Raw genomic sequence first — 20,340 nt, forward strand, 5'->3', positions numbered from 1 at the left:
CCCAAACATCACCCCCTTCTTGAAAAGGGCTGCCTTGGCATTATTGAAACTCGCTCTCCTCTTGGCCAGCTCTGCACACAGGTCCTGATATATTTGAAGTTCACTGTCCTCCCAGGTGCAGCATCTAATCTGCCTGGGCCACCTTAAGATCCGCTCCTCTGCTGATCCCACATCAGCCCCATCTCCGCTGCCATCGAGGCGAACTGCTCCTCATGTTTCCCTGCCACCTCCTCCATCTTCTGGATCATCTGAATCTGGGCCTCCAGTCTCGTCTCCACGCGGTCGATCACCGTCTTAATCAAATCCATCGCCCGGGCCAGGTCCTCCAGATTCTCCTTGCATTGCTGGGTGAACGTCCCATTCAGGAAGCCCACCAGCTGCTCCGTTGATCACTGAGCTGGCAGGGCCGCTCCCTGATCCTCCGCCATCTGCACGTGCGTCACAGACACTGCACCAACTTTTTCAGTCTGTTCCCCTCTTTTGCGACCGCTTCTGGCCCTCAGCTCCATACATCAGTGGGTCCCTCTCTTCTACTAACTCTCCTGCAACTTTTTGCCTCCTCTCATCCACCAGATAACCAGGGAAAAGGTCTGAAAAAACCACCACGAGCGGGAGACACTAAATGTGCAACCATTCATGCCATGGCCAGTGAATGATAAGCAGTCTAAGAAGCCTCTACCTTCAACTATAATGATAGCACAGCTGGTCAACACAGCAACCATTGAACACACACTGCAACTTCCAGCCAGCATGATACAGCTACAAGGGATGCTGGAGCCTGGCACCATCTGCAACAAACAGCAAAAGTGAGCATATCTCTAAACCTTCTCACTTCCTCACCACGGGAATGATTTTCCTCAGCCTCAGAGAGCTTTGATTCAGCTCACACAGAGAAAGAAGATAAAGCTGTGCCAGAGAGACAAATACCATGTTGGTCCACCCCACAAGAAAAGATCGGGAGTAACAGCAACCATGGATCAATGCAACGGTTAAACTGACTAGGAGTGTTTCAACATAAAGCAATGGAAGAAAAGAATGTAAGCATACCTAACCTCCAAAAAAACAGCAAGGACCAGAACCAACAGAACCTTTCGCAACTCTGACAGAACAACAAACAAGACATGGAAGGGTTATAAAGTCTGCAGACCACCTGAACCTTCAAGTTCAAAGACTTGAAGAGGGGAAGTTGGGTAGTGAGAATGCTGGAATAGCATATAGGCAGTAATCATAAGATGAATGCATAAGACTAATAACAATATAAGACACAAAGTAACCAAGTGTAACTCCATTTCCATGGGCTAAAGACTTGGGGAGGAGATACAGTATAAGGGTCTGGCACATATAGGTATTTATATGGGGCTGAATATAGAACCACCCACACAGTGACGTTAGACACATGACCCAGACCGAGAGTCAGTGCTGTGAAGTGATGAGTCATGTTAAGACCGAGACATTGAGATAGCTCCGTTACTGTATATATGCACACACTATATATACACAAAACATATATAATTTCAAGTAGTTAATAAAACTTGCTGTTAACATACAGAAGACAATGAAGGTTTCTTTAACAGACACATTCTGTACCAACACCATCCCAGCAAATTCCAGAGTTGTTTAAAGATCTTACAGGGAGTCGTACGGCATGAGCTGAAGTAATTTGTCCTAACTGCAAAATTCAACATGAACCATTTTCTTGCAGACATGGGTGCCATAGTTTGTATCCCTTTGGACTACAGCATGGCAGGGAGAATGGGAAGAGGCAACAAAGAGCAGGACAAGCTGCCTGTAGAGATGGGAGAAAATGTGTTCTCAGCAGGAGGCCCAATATACCAATGGTGATCAAGAAGCAATACAAAAGCAAAACATTGGGGCTACTACCTCTACTAAGGATAGCCGCCCAAACCCAGGAGCTGCCAGAGAATTGGAGAGTTGGCAGGTCAGCATTCCCAGCAGAGCCACTGGAAGCAGTGCGTGCACCTGGAACAGGAGGACACCATGGAATGACATTGACCTCCCAATCAAGTAAGTGGGCTCTGAGACACCAAGGCCAGTCAAGCAGGAAAGGGTTTGTTGGCAGATAGCACCGTTGATATGAGGGCATTATCACTGCAGGGTTTGGTGGGAGGCAGGGGACTCCGTAGGCCAAAATGTGCTGACATAGGAGGTTCCTCAAGGCCGGCGAATCATTTTACCTGACCATATCTTCATGCAGTTAAGGGCTCACCCACCATTGATAGAATGTCAGTGATAATGTGAACTGGCCCTTAATTAGCACTTAAATAGCTCAACTACACTCTGGGGGTGTGGGGGTGGGGGGGGGGGGGTTGGCAGGGGCGGGGTTGGCAGGGGGTGCTCTCTGAAACTTTCCACACTGATCAACCTGCCTTCCAGCCAGTCCCCAAAAGGCTGGTAAAATTCAGCCCACTGTTTCAATCTGATGACCTTTCAGGGAGCGATTCCCATCTGAATTGCTGAGCTGAATGTCAGGTAGAAACAGTGGCCTGGATTCTCTGCCCTGGTGCCTAAGTGCTCCTGTCAAAGGAGAATCACTCCTGGCCTCCGCTTGAACCTGGAACGGGGCCTGGTATGCGAGCCTCTCTCCTTTGCCATGCTAATTTAGGTATGGAGGAGAGCTCACCATTTTGAACGGGTGGCCCAATACCAAGGTCCAGCAGCAGGCCCCCGTACAATGCAATTGCTACCCCCAACCTGCTGACAAGTAGGGGCATCCTCTTCGCCCACCAGAGAATTAACAGGATAACCTCCCCCCTAACCCCCACAGCATGCATGCATGAGGGCGACCTGACCCTGCTCACCAACTCTCCCAGCCTCCCCCACATCAAACTCCCCACAGAGATCCCCATCAGATTCCCCCATTAAGATGTCCATCAGAGACCTCTATCAGACTCTCATCAGTCACTCCTGTATGCAAGTTGAAGACCACTCCAGGCAGTAGAGTGAAATATCACTGCATTTTCACTTACCTTTTCCTAACATCTGCTGCCTCAGGCAAAAGTGTTTAAAGCAGCAGCCGTTATAGATGTCAGAGGCTTCTTCGAAAGCCAAGTACACTTCAAAGATCTTCAAATCCCTTTACAGCCTTTGAAATTCAAATCTTCCATCCAATTTCACATAGCAATGCATTGCACTAGCCTGTGATTGGTCAGAAACAGCTGCTTAGGAGGTTTGTTAATTTATCTTTCCCATCATAATTGAATGCATCCCAATTATTCTGATTTGACGCTAACCACAATGTGTATGATTGACACTTCCTCACCACACCAAAGGAACTTTTTACTGAGAAAAAGAGAACGTGAAAGCACTTAGCTCCTTTTGATGTGATGAGGAGCTGCCAAAGTTGAGGGTCTCTGACGGGGTCTCTGATGAGGGGGGATTCTCTGTTGAGGTTTCTGATGGGGGTTTCTGATTGGGGGATCTGATGGAGGGTCAAGGGGGGTCCGGTCACCCTCATGTGTGCGTTCTGCGGGGGTGGGGAGGTTGAGCTTTTATTCCTGTGGTCGGGGGAGGATGCCCCTACTTGTCAATGGGAGGGGTGTTATTTGTGTATGGGGGTAGTGGGGGCCTTCCAATCAACTTTGGAGGGCACCTCAGTTATGGATTGACCCCCTTGACTCACTTCGTAATCCACAGCGTCAGAGCCACACTTGGCCAAACTTGCACCAAAGCCCGCCCGGAGAATTTCCCACTGTGGGGTCGTGCACAACGGGTGAGGGGAGGGGGGTAGACACCTGGGCTTTCAGCCCGTTGATCAAATGGAAATTGATGCATTTGTATCCTCCTACCGATGTGGGGTGAGCAGTGCGCTGAGGCAGCCATTGCAACAGGTTTAGCGCCTGGCATCAAACCTATCCCTCGACGCTCTATTCTCCGCCTGTTCGGAAATCCCGATACCCGCTTTGGGAAATGGAGAATCTACCCCAGTGTGTCAGATGTCCCTGCTTCACTCTAAACATCCTTACTGAAATCCAATACCTGCTGCAGCTCCAACTGCAACCTCAGGGCAGGGCATGATGGCATTACCTGTGGTTGTCAAGGAGACCATAGCCATGAACCTTTAAGCCTCTGGCCTCCTAGCTTCCCAGCCAGCTGCAGATATTTGCAATATCTCAAGCCTGCCCTCCATTTTGCATCACTGAGATCATTGAAGATTTGCATTCTAAAATAACTGAATATATTGCCAGAGAGAAACAATGGAAACGAACTGAGAGCGTTACAATAATTGCAGGATTCCCTGTGGTACAAGGTGACATTGACTGTATTCAACATGGTTCTGTGGATGCTGCCTGTCAACTCTGAGATATACCATCACCAGAAGGGATTTCAGCTAGTTTGCGTATCATGTAGTTCAATACCTGCTATCCTCGTAGCAGTCATGATGCCTTCATTATGTGTCAATCCACTGTGCCATCTACATTTGAGCCATCAAAACAATCCAAAAAGTAGCCACAAGATGACAGGGGCGATTCTATGAAGACAGGGCTCATGATTTTGTAGTGCAACCCACTTACACTTGAGCAGTATGCATATAATAGAAGTTGTGCTGCGCATGTATGTGATCCAGCAGCCCACAGCTTTCTGCTGCCTGAACCACTCAGGTGGAGTGGGTGTCATGATGCGTGATGGTCTGGTGCAACACTGCACAACCTCACCATGAGGGTTCCGTCTTTGTCACCAACTATACAGCGGCCATCTGAGGAAAAGGACAAGAAGGAGAAGGAAGGAGGCGAACACACAGCCCCTTTTTGGCAGTGTTATCCATGATCAATGCATCCAACAGCAATACCAACAAAAACAACTCCAATCCCCCATTTATCTGCAATCCCTTAGTTACTCACTATCACAGTATTTGCTTGATCACAATGCAAAAATAAACACATAATAAACATTCCAATCCAAATTTCTAAAACAAACCATGTCATCACAATTGTGCAATCCCACGGTTGGTCACCTGGAATGCGAGAGGATTGAATGAGCCGGTGAAGCGGTTGAGGGTACTTGCTCATCTGAAGGGGCTAAAGGCAGATGTGGCAATGCTTCAGGAGACCCAGCTGAAGGTGGCGGACCAGGTCCGTCTGAGGAAGGGATGGGTGGGGCAGGTTTTCCACTCTGGGTTGGATGTGAAGAACCGGGGAGTGGCGATTCTGGTGGGGAAAAATGTGTTGTTTGAGGCATCAGAGGTGGTGGCGGATAAGGGGGGTAGGTATGTTATGGTTAGGGGCAGGCTACAAGGAGAGAAGGTGGTACTTGCTAGTGTGTATGCCCCAAATTGGGACGATGCGGGCTTTATGAGGCGTATGTTGGGACGGGTCCCGGATCTGGAGGCGGGAGGTCTGATCATGGGGGGGGGACTTTAATACGGTGTTGGATCCTTCACTGGATCGGTCCAGCTCTAGGACGGGTAGGAGGCCGGCGGCGGCCAAGGTACTGAGAGGGTTTATGGATCAGATGGGTGGGGTGGATCCATGGAGGTTTGTGAGGCCGAGGTCACGTGAGTACTCTTTCTTCTCCCACGTACATAGGGTCTACTCTCGGATAGACTTCTTCATGGTGAGTAGGGGACTGATTCCGAGAGTGGAGGAGGCCGAGTATTCGGCCATTGCAATCTCCGACCACGCTCCGCATTGGATAGAGTTGGAGATGGGGGAGGTGCGGGACCAGCGCCCGTTGTGGCGGTTGGATGTGGGGTTGTTGGCGGAGGAGGAGGTGTGTAGGAGGGTCCGGGCAAGTATTGAGGGGTACCTCGAGGTGAATGATACGGGGGAGGTTCAGGTGGGGGTCGTCTGGGAAGCCATGAAGACAGTGATTCGTGGGGAGCTGATATCCATCCGGGCACACAGGGAGACGACCGAGAGGAGTGAGAGGGATAGATTGGTGGGAAAGATGCTGGAGGTAGATAGGAGGTACGCAGAGGCACCAGAGGAGGGACTGTTGGGGGAGAGGCGCAGCCTGCAGGCTAAATTTGATTTGCTGACCACTAGAAAGGCGGAGGGACAGTGGAGGAAGGCACAAGGGGCAGTGTACGAACATGGTGAAAAGGCGAGTAGGATGCTGGCTCATCAGCTCCGCAAGCGGGATGCGGCTAAGGAAATTGCTGGAGTGAGAGACAAGAGTGGGAATGTGGTGCGGAAGGGGGTAGAGGTGAATGAGGTCTTCAAGGACTTTTACGGGGAACTGTACCGGTCGGAGCCAACGGGGGAGAGGAGGGGAATGGAGAGATTCCTCGACGGGCTTTCTTTCCCGAAGGTGCAGGAGGAGCAGGTGGAGGGGTTGGGTGCGCCGATTGAGCTGGAGGAGCTAGTTAAGGGGATCGGGCAGATACAGTCAGGGAAGGCACCGGGGCCGGATGGGTTCCCGGTGGAATTTTATAAAAAGTTTGTGGACCTAGTGGGTCCCTTGCTGGTGCGGACACTCAATGAAGTGTGGGAAGGGGGGACTTTGCCCCAGACGATGTCGCGGGCGCTGATCTCGTTAATTTCAAAGAGGGACAAGGACCCCCAGCAGTGTGGTTCATACAGGCCCATATCTCTCCTCAACGTAGATGCCAAGGTGCTGGCAAAGATCCTGGCCACCAGGATAGAGGACTGTGTGCCAGGGGTTGTGCACAAGGACCAGACAGGTTTTGTGAAGGGAAGGCAGCTGAACACGAATGTGCGGAGATTGTTGAATGTCATCATGATGCCGCCGATTGAGGGGGAGACAGAGATAGTGGTGGCACTGGATGCGGAGAAGGCCTTCGATAGAGTGGAGTGGGCGTACCTATGGGAGGTGTTGGGGAGGTTTGGATTTGGTGAAGCGTTCATTAGATGGGTAAGGCTGCTATATGAGGCCCCGATGGCGTGCGTGGCCACGAATGGGAGGAGGTCGGAGTACAACCGGCTTTACCGAGGGACCAGGCAGGGTTGCCCCCTGTCCCCCTTGTTGTTTGCACTGGCAATCGAGCCGCTGGCGATGGCGTTGAGGGATTCAGAGAGGTGGAGAGGTTTGGTGCGAGGTGGGGAGGAACATAGGGTGTCGTTGTATGCCGATGACCTGTTACTGTATGTGGCGGACCCGGTGGGAGGGATGCCGGGGGTGATGGTGCTGCTCGCTGAGTTTGGGACCTTTTCAGGTTATAAACTAAATTTAGGCAAGAGTGAGGTGTTTGTGGTGCACCCTGAAGACCAGGAGGAAGGAATTGGTAGGCTCCCGCTTAGGCGGGCAGGGGAGAGCTTTAGGTACCTGGGGGTGCAGGTGGCCAGAGACTGGGGGACTCTTCACAAACATGTAGATCAGATGGAGGAGGAGTTCAAGCAGTGGGACATGCTGCCATTGTCGTTGGCGGGGAGGGTGCAGTCCGTCAAAATGGCGGTGCTTCCGAGTTTCTTGTTCCTCTTTCATTGCCTGCCCATCTTTATCCCCAGGGCCTTCTTTAGGAGAGTGACTAGCAGTATTTTGAGCTTTGTGTGGGCACATGGGACTCCGAGAGTGAAGAGGGTTTTCCTGGAGCGAGGGAGGGATAGAGGCGGGCTGGCGCTGCCCAACCTTTTGGGGTACTATTGGGCGGCCAATATGTCAATGGTGTGTAAATGGGTGATGGAGGGGGGAGGGGCGGCATGGAAAAGAATGGAGATGGCGTCATGTAGAGGTACGAGCCTGGGGGCCATGGTAACGGCGCCGTTGCCGCTCTCCCCTAAGAGGTTTACCACGAGCCCGGTGGTGGCAGCGACCCTAAGAATCTGGGGACAGTGGAGACGGCATCGGGGGGAAACAGGGGGGCTCGATGGAGGCTCAACTGGGTGGCAATCATCGGTTCATCCCAGGGAACAGGGATGGGGGATTTAGGGGGTGGCAGAGGGTGGGCATCAGTAAATTGACCTGTTTATTGGCGGGACGTTTGCGGGCCTGGGGGAACTGGAAGATAAATTATGTTCAGATACTTGCAGGTAAAGGCGTTTGCTAGGCGACAGGTGGAGGAATTTCCTTTGCTGCCCTCGCGGGGGGCGATGGACAGAGTGCTTTAGGGGGTGTGGGTCAGAGACGGGAAGGTGTCTGACATCTATAAGGTAATGCAGGAGGTGGAGGAGTCGTCAGTGGAGGAGCTGAAGGCTAAATGGGAGGAGGAACTCGGGGAGCAGATAGAGGACGGAACTTGGGCGGATGCCTTGGACAGAGTCAACTCTTCCTCCTCATGTGCGAGGCTCAGTCTCGTCCAATTTAAGGTGCTGCACCGGGCCCACATGTCCGGGACTAGGATGAGTAGGTTCTTTGGGGATGAGGACAGGTGCACCAGATGTTCGGGGAGTCCAGCGAACCACGCCCATATGTTCTGGTCATGCCCAGCACTGGAAGAATTCTGGAAGGGGGTGGCGGGGACGGTGTCGAGGGTGGTTGGATCCAGGGTCAAACCAGGGTGGGGACTCGCGATCTTTGGAGTTGCGGTAGAGCCGGGAGTGCAGGAGGCGAAAGAGGCCGGTGTCCTGGCCTTTGCGTCTCTAGTAGCCCGACGAAGGATCTTGCTACAGTGGAAGGATGCAAGGCCCCCAAGTGTGGAGACCTGGATCAGTGACATGCCGGGATTTATAAAATTGGAAAGGCTCAAATTTGCCCTGAGAGGATCAATACAAGGGCTCTATAAACGATGGCAGCCTTTTCTGGGCTTCCTGGCTCAAAGATAGGTATCTTGGTCAATAGCAGCAGCACCCCGGGGGTGGAGGGGGGGCTGTGAGGGGGGGTGTTCCTTATTGTAGTTTCTATTATGTAACCTAATATAGTGTTAATTTGCGTTGTTGTCAAAATGCTGTGTTGTTCATGGAGGTGGGGCGAATGTTTATGATTGCTAATATTATTGTTATTTTTGGTATTTTATTATGGTTCGTTGTTGTTGTATAAATTCAAAACTTTTCAATAAAAATTATTTAAAAAAAAAACAATTGTGCAATCCCTTAGTGCCTGTCTTGCAGCTGCCTTTTCCTGTCCTAGTGCTTAACTGCATGCTGCTTGCCTAGTGGCTGCACCATGGCCAGTCAGAGGCTGCCAACCTTCAGTGGAGGAGACTGTAGGTGATGTTGGAGGATGGCGTAGAGCAGACGTGGGTCTAGAAAGTTTTGGACTCAACACAGAAACTGCAAGGGCACTGGTGGATTGACAAAGGCGAGAGGAAGAATCCTGAGAGAGAACAGTGGGTTTGTGCTCCATGGGGCCACTGCCATTCCTCTGGGTTGGTCCCTCAGCAATCCTGCATCACGCTGTGTGTCAGGCCAATGATGCAGTATGTAGGATATGGCATTCAAAGATACATTCACTGACCTTGACCACACATGTGAGGTCATTCAACATTTTGCAACACAGCCTCCAGGCCCTGGCTAGACCCGTAGCTTTGATCTCCATATATATCTAGTCACACTTCTTTCACAATGTTTGTCTGGGGACATTCTGATCCCATCTCTCCTGCTCTCCACGTCCTTCACCAAGGTCTGCAGTGCAGTGTTGGAAAATCTAGCAGCCCACTCTGTGCCATGATATACCATTCTTGTGTCTTTTCCAGGTCAGTATCAATTGTAGAATTATTTCCAAGAGCTACACCAGCCTCAGCACACCTCCCCTTTGATGCGACCACCAAGTCACACGAGACGGAGAGTTGAAGTGAACTGTGGCTTTAATCAGCTAGAACTGTGCCTGCCTGCGACTGCTCTGCACTGATAGCCACCTACAGGGCAGCAGCTCTATATACCTCCCCACAAGGGGGCGGAACCAGGGGCGGAGCCCACAGGGCACCAATGATACAAGCGGTGTAATACAATACAATGGTGGATCCCACAAGGGCAACAAAATAGTACAATGTAATACAGTGGTGAATGGCTTCCATAATACATTCACCACATTCACCCCCTGTTAAAAAATTGAAGTCCAGCAGGGATGAGGGGGCTCACAGGTTGAGTCTGTCCTGCGCCCTGATTGTGCACTGCGATCGCCTGAGCTCTGGTTTCGCTGCGGGCACGGGTGTTTAACTTGTCGGTGCGGGCACAGTGTTGAACTCATCGATGCGGGCACGGGTGTGGACTCCGGGAGCGTGTCTTCTGGAGCTTCATCCCTGTAAGTCGGCGATGGGGGGATGGGGTATAGGAGGGGGTGTGGAGGCCATATAGGGGCTGGGGCGCTGTTCACAGTAGGATGTGGAGTAGGTGATGGTCGTAGGGGATCCTGCGGGTGCCAGGTCCCGGAGGGAGACTGTATCGTGTCGGCCGTCGGGGCGCGCCACGTATGCATATTGGGGGGTTGGCGTGAAGGAGCTGGACCCTCTCGACCAGGGGGTTAGACTTATGGCTCCTCACGTGTTTCCGGAGGAATACGGGCCCCGGTGTCGTCAGCCAGGCTGGAATCGAGACCCCGGAGGTGGATTTCCTAGGGAAAACAAATAGGCGGGCATGAGCGGTCTCGTTTGTGGCTGTGCAAAGTAGGGACCTAATGGAGTGGAGCGCATCGGGGAGGACCTCCTGCCAGTGGGAAACTGGGAGATTCCTAGACCGCAGGGCCAGGAGGACGGCCTTCCATACCGTTGCGTTCTCCCTCTCCACCTGTCCGTTTCCCCGGGGGTTGTAACTGGTAGTCCTGCTCGAGGCGATGCCCTTACCGAGCAGGTACTGACGCAGTTTGTCGCTCATAAACGAGGTGCCCCGGTCACTGTGGATGTAAGTGGGGGAACTGAACAAGGTGAAGATACTATGTAGGGCCTTAATGACGGTGGCCGCGGTCATGTCGAGGCAAGGGATTGCAAAGGGGAAGTGGGAGAACTACGTGTTGTGGTTGGTAGAGGGGATCGCCTGAGCTCTGAGGCGCTCGAAGGCCCGGGATGCCTTCACCAGGCGGGCCTTATCCGGTCGATAGAATTGCGGCTTACACTCCGCGCATATTTGGCAGTCCCTGGTCATGGCCCTGACCTCCTCGGTGGAGTAGGGCAGGTTGTGGGCCTTGATGTAGTGGAGAAGCCGGGTGACCCCCGGGTGGCAGAGGTCGTTGTGGATGGCCCGGAGTCAATCATCTTACGCGCTGGCGCATGTGCCGCGGGACAGGGCATCTGGGGACTCAGTGAGCTTCCCAGGACGGTACACGATATTGTAATTATAGATGGAGAGATCGATCCTCCACCTCAAGATTTTATCGTTCTTGCTCTTGCCCCGCTGTGTATTGTCGAACATGAAGGCTACCGACCATTGGTCGGTGACGAGGGTAAACCTCCTACCAGCGAGGTAGTGCCTCCAGTGCCGCACGGTTTCCATGATGGCTTGAGCTTCTTTTTCGACTGAGGAGTGTTGAATCTCGGAGGCATTAAGGGTACGGGAGAAAAAGACTACGGGCCTGCCTGCCTGGTTAAGGGTGGCGGCGAAGGGAACCTCTGAGGCGTCGCTCTCCACCTGGAAGGTGGCCTGGCGGGCCTCAGCTGCCAGTGGGAAGATGGTAGCTTTGATCAGTGGGCGGGCTTTGTCCGCATAGTTGGGGACCCACTGGGCATAATAGGAAAAGAACCCAAGGCATCTTTTCAGGGCCTTGGGACAGTGGGGAAGGGGAAGTTGCAGGTCTGGGTCGGGCCCTAGTACTCCGTTTTCCACGACGTAGCCGAGAATGGCTAGTCTGGTTGTGCAGAAAGCACATTTCTCCTTGTTATAAGTGAGGTTGAGGGCTTGGGTGGTTTGCAGAAACTTCTGAAGGTTGGCGTAGTGGTCCTGCTGGTCACGGCCGCAGATGGTGACGTTGTCCAAGTACGGAAATGTGGCCCGCAGCCCATACTGGTCCACTATTCAGTCCATCGTTCTTTGGAAGACTGAGACCCTGTTGGTGACGGCGATGGTGACCCGGAGGAAGTGGAAGAGGCGGCCGTCTGCCTCAAAGGCCGTATAGTGGCGGTCCTCTGGGCAGATTGGGAGCTGGTGGTATGCGGATTTCAGATCCACCGTGTAGAACACCCGGTAGTGTGCGATCTGATTCAACATGTCCGCTATCCGGGGGAGGGGTTACGCATTGAGGTCCGTGTACCGGTTTATGGTTTGGCTGTAATCTACAACCATCCGGTTCTTTTCCCCGGTCCTGACAACCACCACCTGGGCTCTCCAGGGGCTATTACTGGCCTCGATAATCCCTTCCCGCAAGAGCCGCTGGACCTCGGACTCGATAAAAGTCCTGTCCTGGATACTGTACCGCCTACTCCTGGTGGCGACGGGTTTATAGTCGGCGGTGAGATTCGCGAAGAGCGGGGGAAGGGTCGACCTTCAGGGTCGCGAGGCTACATACGGTGAGAGGAAGTAGGGACCCGCCGAACTTTAGGGTCAGGCTCCTGTGGTTGCACTGGAAGTCCAGTCCCAACAGAAGAGGAGCGCAGAGATCGGGGAGTACATATAGTTTAAAGTTTGCGTATTCGACGCCCTGTATCGTGAGGTTCGCGACAGTGTATCCCCGGATCTGCACTGAGTGCAATCCAGAAGCGAGGGAGATTGTTTGAAATGCGGGGAGATTTGGAGAGAACAGCACCTTACCGTGTCTGGATTCACGAAGCTCTCTGTGCACCCGGAGTCAAACAGGCAGGGCGTTTTGTGCCCATTGACCCGGACTGTCATCATGGAGTTCCTGAGGTTCTTTGGGCGTGACTGGTCGAAGGTGACCGCGCCGCGTTGCGGATAGCGGGCGTGGTCATAGGTAGTGGGATGGTCCCAAGATGGCTGCACCCGTCGGTCGTACGTGTCCGGCGGCGTTGAAGATGGCGGCCCCCCTAGGTCGCACATGTCGGGCGGCGTGAAGATGGCAGCCAAGATGGCAGCCCCCATGAGTCGCACATGGCGGGCCGCGTGGGAGATGATGGTAGAGATGGCGGCCCCCGTGAGTCGCACGTGTTGTGTAGAGTCGAAGATGGCTGCCCCCACGGAGAACACGAGGCGGGTGACGCGTCCAAAGGGGGCGGAGCCGGCAGGCACGCAGCCACGCTGCGGGGTCTGCGGGCCTGTGAGTCTGAGAGTTGGGCCTGTGATTTGGAGGACTTGGATCTGGCCAGGCAAACTTTGTCAAAGTGTCCTTTCTTGCCACAGTTGCTACAGTTCGCGTTCCAAGCCGGGCAATGCTGCCTGGGGTGCTGGTTCTGGCCGCAGAAGCAACAGGGCAGTCCCCCGGGTTGGGCGGGCAGCCCCGCGGCACAGGCCTGGGGTTACTCTCTGGTCAGGGGTCCACGAGCGAATCGCGTGGTCGGAGGGGAAAGTGTTGAGGCTCTGAAACGCTACTTCTAAGGAGGTGGCTAGTTTTACCGTCTCTTCTCGGTCGAGGGCGCCTTTCTCGAGCAGGCACTGTCTGACATAGTTGGACCGGACTCCAGCCACATAGATGTCCCGGATGGTGAGTTCCATGTGTTGTGAGGCCGTGACGGCCTTGTAGTTGCAGCTGCGTGCGAGTACTTTTAGGTCGCATAGGTACTCCTCCAGCGATTCCCCAGGGTGTTGGCGGCGAGTGGTGAGGACATGCCACACGAACACCTTGTTCACCAGCCTCACGTATTGCCGTTTCAGGATAGCGACCGCGTCTGCGTATGTGGTCGCTTCCTCGATTTGCACAGTGGTCCGATGGCTCACTCGTTGTGTGGAGGGGGCTCAGCTTCTGTTCGTCGGTGATGGAGGGCGAGGAGGAGGCGGCGAGGTAGGCCTCGAAACATCAGAGCCAGTGCGAAAAAAATACCTTTGGCTTCAGTCGGTTCCAGTTGGTCAGATTTGAGGGCTGCTTCCATTGCGATGTTGTAGCTGATTAAATTGATGCGACCATCAATTCACACGAGACGGAGAGTTGAAGTGAACTGTGGCTTTAATCAGCTAAAACTGTGCCTGCCTGCGACTGCTCTGCACTGAGAACCGCCAGCAGGGTAGCAGCTCTACATACCTCCCCCGAGGGGGCGGAGCCAGGGGCAGAGCCCACAAGCGCACCAACAGGATACAATGCGGTGTAATACAATACAATGTTCCATAGATGGAGCCCACAAGGACAACAAGATAGTACAATGTAATACAGTGGTGAATGGCTGCCATAATACATTCACCACACCCTTTAAGTAGCGGAGGTTAATTTTAACTCGATGTGCCAGCCTCTCACGATATTGCACCCCCCACCCCATCCCCGCTCAGGCACGCAGCCACAGGTGTGCTGGATGCACACTACAATCATTGAAGTAAGCAAGTTTGAGTAGTGCCTGCATCAGAAACAATGAGGACAAGTTAAACGTGCATCATGATCCTAACCCCCATTTCTGCGGATTATCAAATTTCGCGGCCTCTGAGTTGTAATTGGCTGCAGCTACCAGGTGACCGACCACACCAGTTTATTACGCTTAAATCAACAGATACCTCTTTTCTTGTTTCAGCAAACTCCCATAGCCTTGTTCAATCATCAAAGCTCAAAGCATTGTGCAGCAACTAAAGACACAAAATGAATCCTGCCATTTGCTGTGACTGCTATTTTATGTGCAAATGACTAATTCTGTGCATGATCTGTTGGCCTCCCAATGGTTTCAGTTTTGAATAGATCATTGAACTCTTGTAGCTTATTTTTATTAACACTTTCAATCTGATGGCAGCATTTTTAGTCCATATGATACAGTTTCAATTTCGCAGCAGCATACTAGGAATTATTGAACTGTTATTGTACATTTGTTGTGATTTGCACCACAATAAAATATCCACTGAAATTTGTAATGAAAGGGGAATTAATTACTAAAGTGGGTAAGGGAGCATTTCAATAAATCGCAGACATTTGTATTTTTAAATCTCTAAGCATCCCCTTGTTTCTCTCCTTCACAGCTGTAGGAGTGGCTGTGAATCCTGTCTCCCAGAATAATTGGGAATGAAAACAATGAAGCTGTCTAGTTTACTGGCCAGTGTAAACACACAATAAGAGGCACAGCTAACTGAGGCATTGTTTTAAAACTACTCAGAGGATCATGTTGTTCTGTTCCCTTTACCCTGATGAAGCTAAATGCCATCGCCGTACTTAACTCCCAAATACATACATCACAGATATCCATTATTTGACTCACCGTACGTGGCTGAGGGCAGGTGTGTTCTATTTCCTCCATAGTCTTTGATGGAAGCTTATAACAGGAGGATTTTGGGATACCTTCTAGTGACTCAGCATCAAATTTAAGAACTGGCATGACCGAGGAAAAGCTGCTGTCTTCACAACCTAACTCCACCGATCACTTTATTGTCCGTCAATTCTCCCTCTCCCACCCCCCGCCGCCACCCTTCCCCACCTCCGTGCTATTTCAATTTTAGTTCTCACACCCCCGGGGAAACATGAACATTATTCCCTCATATAAGCTACAAGGCAGGGCCTTCAGCTGTCGCTATAACAACCATTCAGTCGGTTTGTTACTACCTCACTAAGCACATTCATTTACATAATGTGCACTGGTTGGCTGTTTCCACCGTGAGATGAGAGTAAAAGCAAGGCACATAATTCTGGAGCTGAGCGAGAGACAGTGACGGCTTTAGCCTGAGCCAAGAGGGGAGACAGATGGGGGGGGGGGGGGGGGGGGGGAATCAAAATACATTTGCAGGGAAACCGATTTCTCGATTTCCCATAATTATTTCTCCAGATCTGAAAACTGAGATCAGCAAACAAATTATGGGGGGGGGGGTTAATAGACTGTCGACCACATTAGTCTCACTCTCACTATTGCTGAGGGATGCTACAGTGGATCTGCTTAAACAGCAATTGCATCTTTTTAAAAAATATTTTTATTCTCCTCCTTTTTCACATTTTCTCCCGAATTTACACCCACCAACAATAAACTATAATCAGCAACAGATATGTCAATCCCCATGACAATATCAACGATCCTCCCACCAAACCCCAAACATCAGCCCGCATGTTTAAATAAACAAATGACAAAAAGGAATCAGGGATTACCCATAGTCATCCTTAATATACACAGCCCCCCACCCCCCAACCCTCCCACTCACCCGCCCAACTAATGTTCGATGCAAATCACTGACACTGTTACTTGCAAATATTAGCTGTTTCCACTAAATAATACAAATAAACTCACTATGTACACTGCACTTTAAGATTATTTTTTAATTTGCTTTGCACTTTCATGCATAATTAAATTGTAACACATTTAAGGAACATAGGAAATAGGAATAGTGGACCATTGAGCCCCTCAAGACTGCTCCATCATTCAAGTAGAATAAGTCATGGCTGATAATTTGCCCCAACAACATTTTCACCATCCCCACGTCCCTTGACACATTGAATATCTAGGAATCTCTATCTATCATCTTGAATGTTGTTACGACAGAGAAATGTTAGGAAATTGGATCAAAGGTGTAGTGGCCAATTTAGGGGTTAACAGACTGAGGGTAAAAGTGCTAGCATTGAGTCAGAGGTATACGCCCACACCTAGCCTGAGTTATATTGTCCCATTCAGACTTGAACTTATTAATGGGAATAAACAGGATACCCCTGTTCAACCGGGGTAATTCACTCAAGATCCATTGTCCCCCAGGACACTCTGATCTGACCAGCCATTAGCCCATTACAAAATCTGATGGTATCTTTTGTTCATAAATTGGAGGTTAATTACATATTCATAGCATGGCCCTGTTCTTTAGCGCAAACAAGAATGGGCAATCAAAAGCCCAGATGACGATGACGAGTTCAAGGCTGGACATCCCAGGACACAACCATTGTTTGAGGGGCTGAAAAAAAGAATCCTTTTCGAACAGATGGAGGTGGAAGGATTTGGACAGCCACCAGGAGAAGTCATGAAAAGCCACCACAGACACAGGCTTTCAGAAAGGGGTCTGAAGGAGCTGCACTAACAGCAGGAACATGGGCCGGGATTCTCAGCCGCCATGATTCTCCATTTTTCCGGCGCCCGGGGGTTTCGCGATGCCGTGGGGCTTCCCCACAATGGGAAACCCCATTGACCGGCTGGCATAATGGAGAATCCCGTCGGCGGGTCGGGGCAGAAATGTCGCACGGCGGGGCGGAGAATCCGGCCCAGGTTCTGTAAATGCAAGTATCATTCTTGTCTGTCTGTGTAAGTAGAGTTGAGAGCTGTGTGTTCATTTTATGTGCTGTTTAATAGGAAATCGTGTGTTGGGGTTACAAGATACATGTAAGCTGTTCTTGTTAGGTTTGAAGTTTATAAGTTTAAATATTGTCTTTTTTTGTTTCAATAACGTCTTGTTTGTAAAAATAACCAAGCATTATTTTTTATACAATCATTCCTGGAGTGAATCAATCTTTCCGCATAGTATTAAGAATTTTTTTTAAGTTAGGGTTCTGGTCCAGTATTGTAGCCACTGCTGGGATCTGACCAGGCGCCTGTAACAAATATATTCAATGGCTGAGCCTTCATAACTCATTGGGGTAGAGAATTCAAGATTCACCACCCTCTGAGTAAAGAAGTTTCTCCTCATCTCAGTCCAAATGGCTTACCTCTTATTGTGAGTCTGTGACCCGTAGTTTTAGACCAACTCCTCCCCTCAGCCAAGGGAACATCCTTCCTACATCGTTTACCCTGTCGAGCCCTATAAGAATAATTGCTTCAATGCAAATCAATTGGATTTTCAGACGGCCTTTGATAAGGTCCCTCACAAGAGATTAGTAGGAAACGTTAGAGCACATGGAATGAAAATTTTTTTTTGGACAAGAAACAGAGTAGGAATAAACATGTCATTCTCAGGTTGGCAGGCTGTGATTAGTGGGGTACCGCAAGGACCAGTGCTTGGGCCCCAGCTATTCACAATCTATATCAATGATTTGGATGTGGGGGCCAAATACAATTTTTTTCAAGTTTGTAGATGACACAAAGCTAGATGGGAATGTGAGTGTGAAGAGGATGCAATGAGGCTTCAAGGTGTTTCAGACAGGCTAAACAAGTTGTCAAGAACATGGCAGATGGATTATGATGTGTAAAAAATGAAAAGTTATCCACTTTGGTAAGAATAAGAGAAATGCAGAGTATTTCTTAAATGGTGAGAGATTGGGAAATGTCCAAAGGGAGTTGGGTGTTCATAGTCCTTGAAAGTTAACATGCAGGTACAGCAAGCAATGAGGACAGCAAATAATATGTTGGCCTTTGTTGCAAGAGGATCTGAGTACAACAGTAAAGATACCTTGCTGCAATTGTATAAAGCTTTGATGTGACTGCACCTGGAGTAATGTGTACAGTTTAGGTATCCTTACCTAAGGAAGCATATATTTGCCATAGAGGGAGTGCAACAAAGGTTCACCAGACTGCTCCTGGAATGGTGATATTGTCCGAGGAGGAAAGATTCAAGAGACTGGGCCTGTCTTCTCTAGAGTTTAGAAAAATGAGAGGTGATTGCATTGAAGCAATTATTCTTATAGGGCTCGGCAGGGTAAACGATGTAGGAAGGATGTCCCTTGGCTGAGAGGAGGAGTTGGTCTAAAACCACGGGACACAGACTCACAATAAGAGGTAAACCATGAGGAGAAATTTCTTTACTCAGAGGGTGGTGAATCTTGAATTCTCTACCCCAATGAGTTGTGAAGGATCAGCCATTGAATATATTTGTTACAGGCGCCTGGTCAGATCCCAACAGTGGCTAAAATACTGGACCAGAACCCTAACTTCTTTTTTATTCTTAAGACTGTGCGGAAAGATCGATTCACTCCAGGAGTGATTGCACAAATGCATCTGTCCATGACAGTATCGGTAGAAGTGACCACCGCACAGTCTATGTGGAGACAAAGTCCGGTCTTCACATTGAGGATACCCTCCATCATGTTGCGTGGCACTACCATCGTGCTAAAGAGGATAGATTTTAAACAGATCTAGCAACTCAAGACTGGGAATCCATGAGGCGCTGTGAACCATCAGCAGCAGCAAAATTGCACTCAACCACAATCTGCAACCTCATGGCCTGGCATATCTCCCACTCCACCATTACCACCAAGCCAGAGGATCAAACTTGATTCAATGAAGAATGCAGGAGGGCATACTCGGAGCAACACCTAGAATATCAAAAAGTTAGGTGTGAATCTGGTGAAGCTACAACACAGGACTACTTGAATGCTAAATAAAATAAGCAGCATGTAATAGACAGAGCGAAGCAATCTGACAACCACCAGATAAGATCTAAGCTCTCCACCCTACCATATCCAGCCATGAATGATGGTGGAAAAATAAACAACCCACTGGAGAAGGAGGCTCCATAAATATCCCCATCTTTAATGCTGGAGGAGCCCACCACATCTGTGCAAAAGACAAGACTGAAGTATTCACAATAACTTTCAGCCAGAAGTGCCAAGTGGATGATCCGTCTCAGCCTCCTCCAGAGGTTCCCAGCATCACACATGCCATTCTTCAGCCAATTCCATTTACCCCACGCGATATAAAGAAACAGCTAAAGGCACTGGATACTGCAAAGGCTATGGGCCCTGACAAATTTCAGGAATTGTACTGAAAACATGTGCTCCAGACGTGCTGCACCACTAGGCAAGCTGTTCAAGTACAGCTACAACGCTGGCAACTTCCTGACAATGTGGAAAATATGTCCTGTACTCAAAAAGCATGACAAATCCAACCCGACAATTACCGCCCTATCAGTCTCGTCTCAATCATCGGTAAAGTGATGGAAGCGGTCATCAACAGTGCTATCAGGTGATGCGCTGGGTCTGCCTCCATCAATGATTTTACCTGAAGTGTTGACAATTCAGGCCAGCTTACATTTGTATTTCACACTCTTGTTTCCATACCAGACTGTCACGTTGGTTCATAATTCTCAGTATGTGCCATTGCTAGCCAGACTGTATTTATTGCCCATCCCACTATTTCGGAGATATATGGCGCTGTCCTTTCAATGGATTCTGCTCTATTGAGCAAGGTGAGGATGAAATGGGAGGGTGAATTGGTACCATTCTGGATGGTGAGGTGTGGAGTGAGGCCCTTCACAGGGTCAACTCCAAGCCTTCATGTACTCGGCTAAGTTTGATTCAATTCAAGGTGTTGCATAGGACGTATCTGATTAAAGTGAGAATGAGCGGCTACGTCTTCTGGCTTGAGGATAAGTGTGAGCACTGCTCTTAGGGGCCAGCTAACCACATTCATATATTCTGGTCCTGTCCCAAGTTAGTAAGATTCTGGGCCTCTTTCTTTATCACCATTTCAGAGATACCCCGTGAGGATTTGGATCCATGTCGCCGGTGGCTATATTTGAGTTGCTGGAGTCGCCAGTGCTTCAGTTGGACATGAAGGTGGATGTCCTCGCCTTTGCCTCGTTGATAGCCCGGAACCGAGTTCAGCTTGGGTGGAGGTCTCCTACTCTGCCCAGTGCCTCA

The 20,340-nt window shown here is 50.2% G+C and overlaps 1 protein-coding gene across 2 annotated transcripts in view; it reads right to left on the reverse strand.

Annotated features, from left to right (window-relative positions):
• pcyt1ba (phosphate cytidylyltransferase 1, choline, beta a) overlaps positions 1–20,340 on the reverse strand; it is a 140,221-nt gene that overhangs the window by 92,291 nt on the left and 27,590 nt on the right. Inside the window, exon 1 of one of the 2 annotated variants that reach the window (XM_038802239.1) lies at positions 15,062–15,497. The exons of the other annotated variant lie outside the window; for it this stretch is intronic. Within the exon in view, the coding sequence (XP_038658167.1) occupies positions 15,062–15,178 (117 nt within the window). The 5' untranslated portion in view covers positions 15,179–15,497. Of the gene's footprint in view, positions 1–15,061; positions 15,498–20,340 lie in introns of those variants that run through there. 2 annotated transcript variants of the gene reach the window in all.

Source organism: Scyliorhinus canicula, chromosome 7 (genome assembly GCF_902713615.1).
Source record: "Scyliorhinus canicula chromosome 7, sScyCan1.1, whole genome shotgun sequence".
NCBI lineage: Eukaryota > Metazoa > Chordata > Chondrichthyes > Carcharhiniformes > Scyliorhinidae > Scyliorhinus > Scyliorhinus canicula.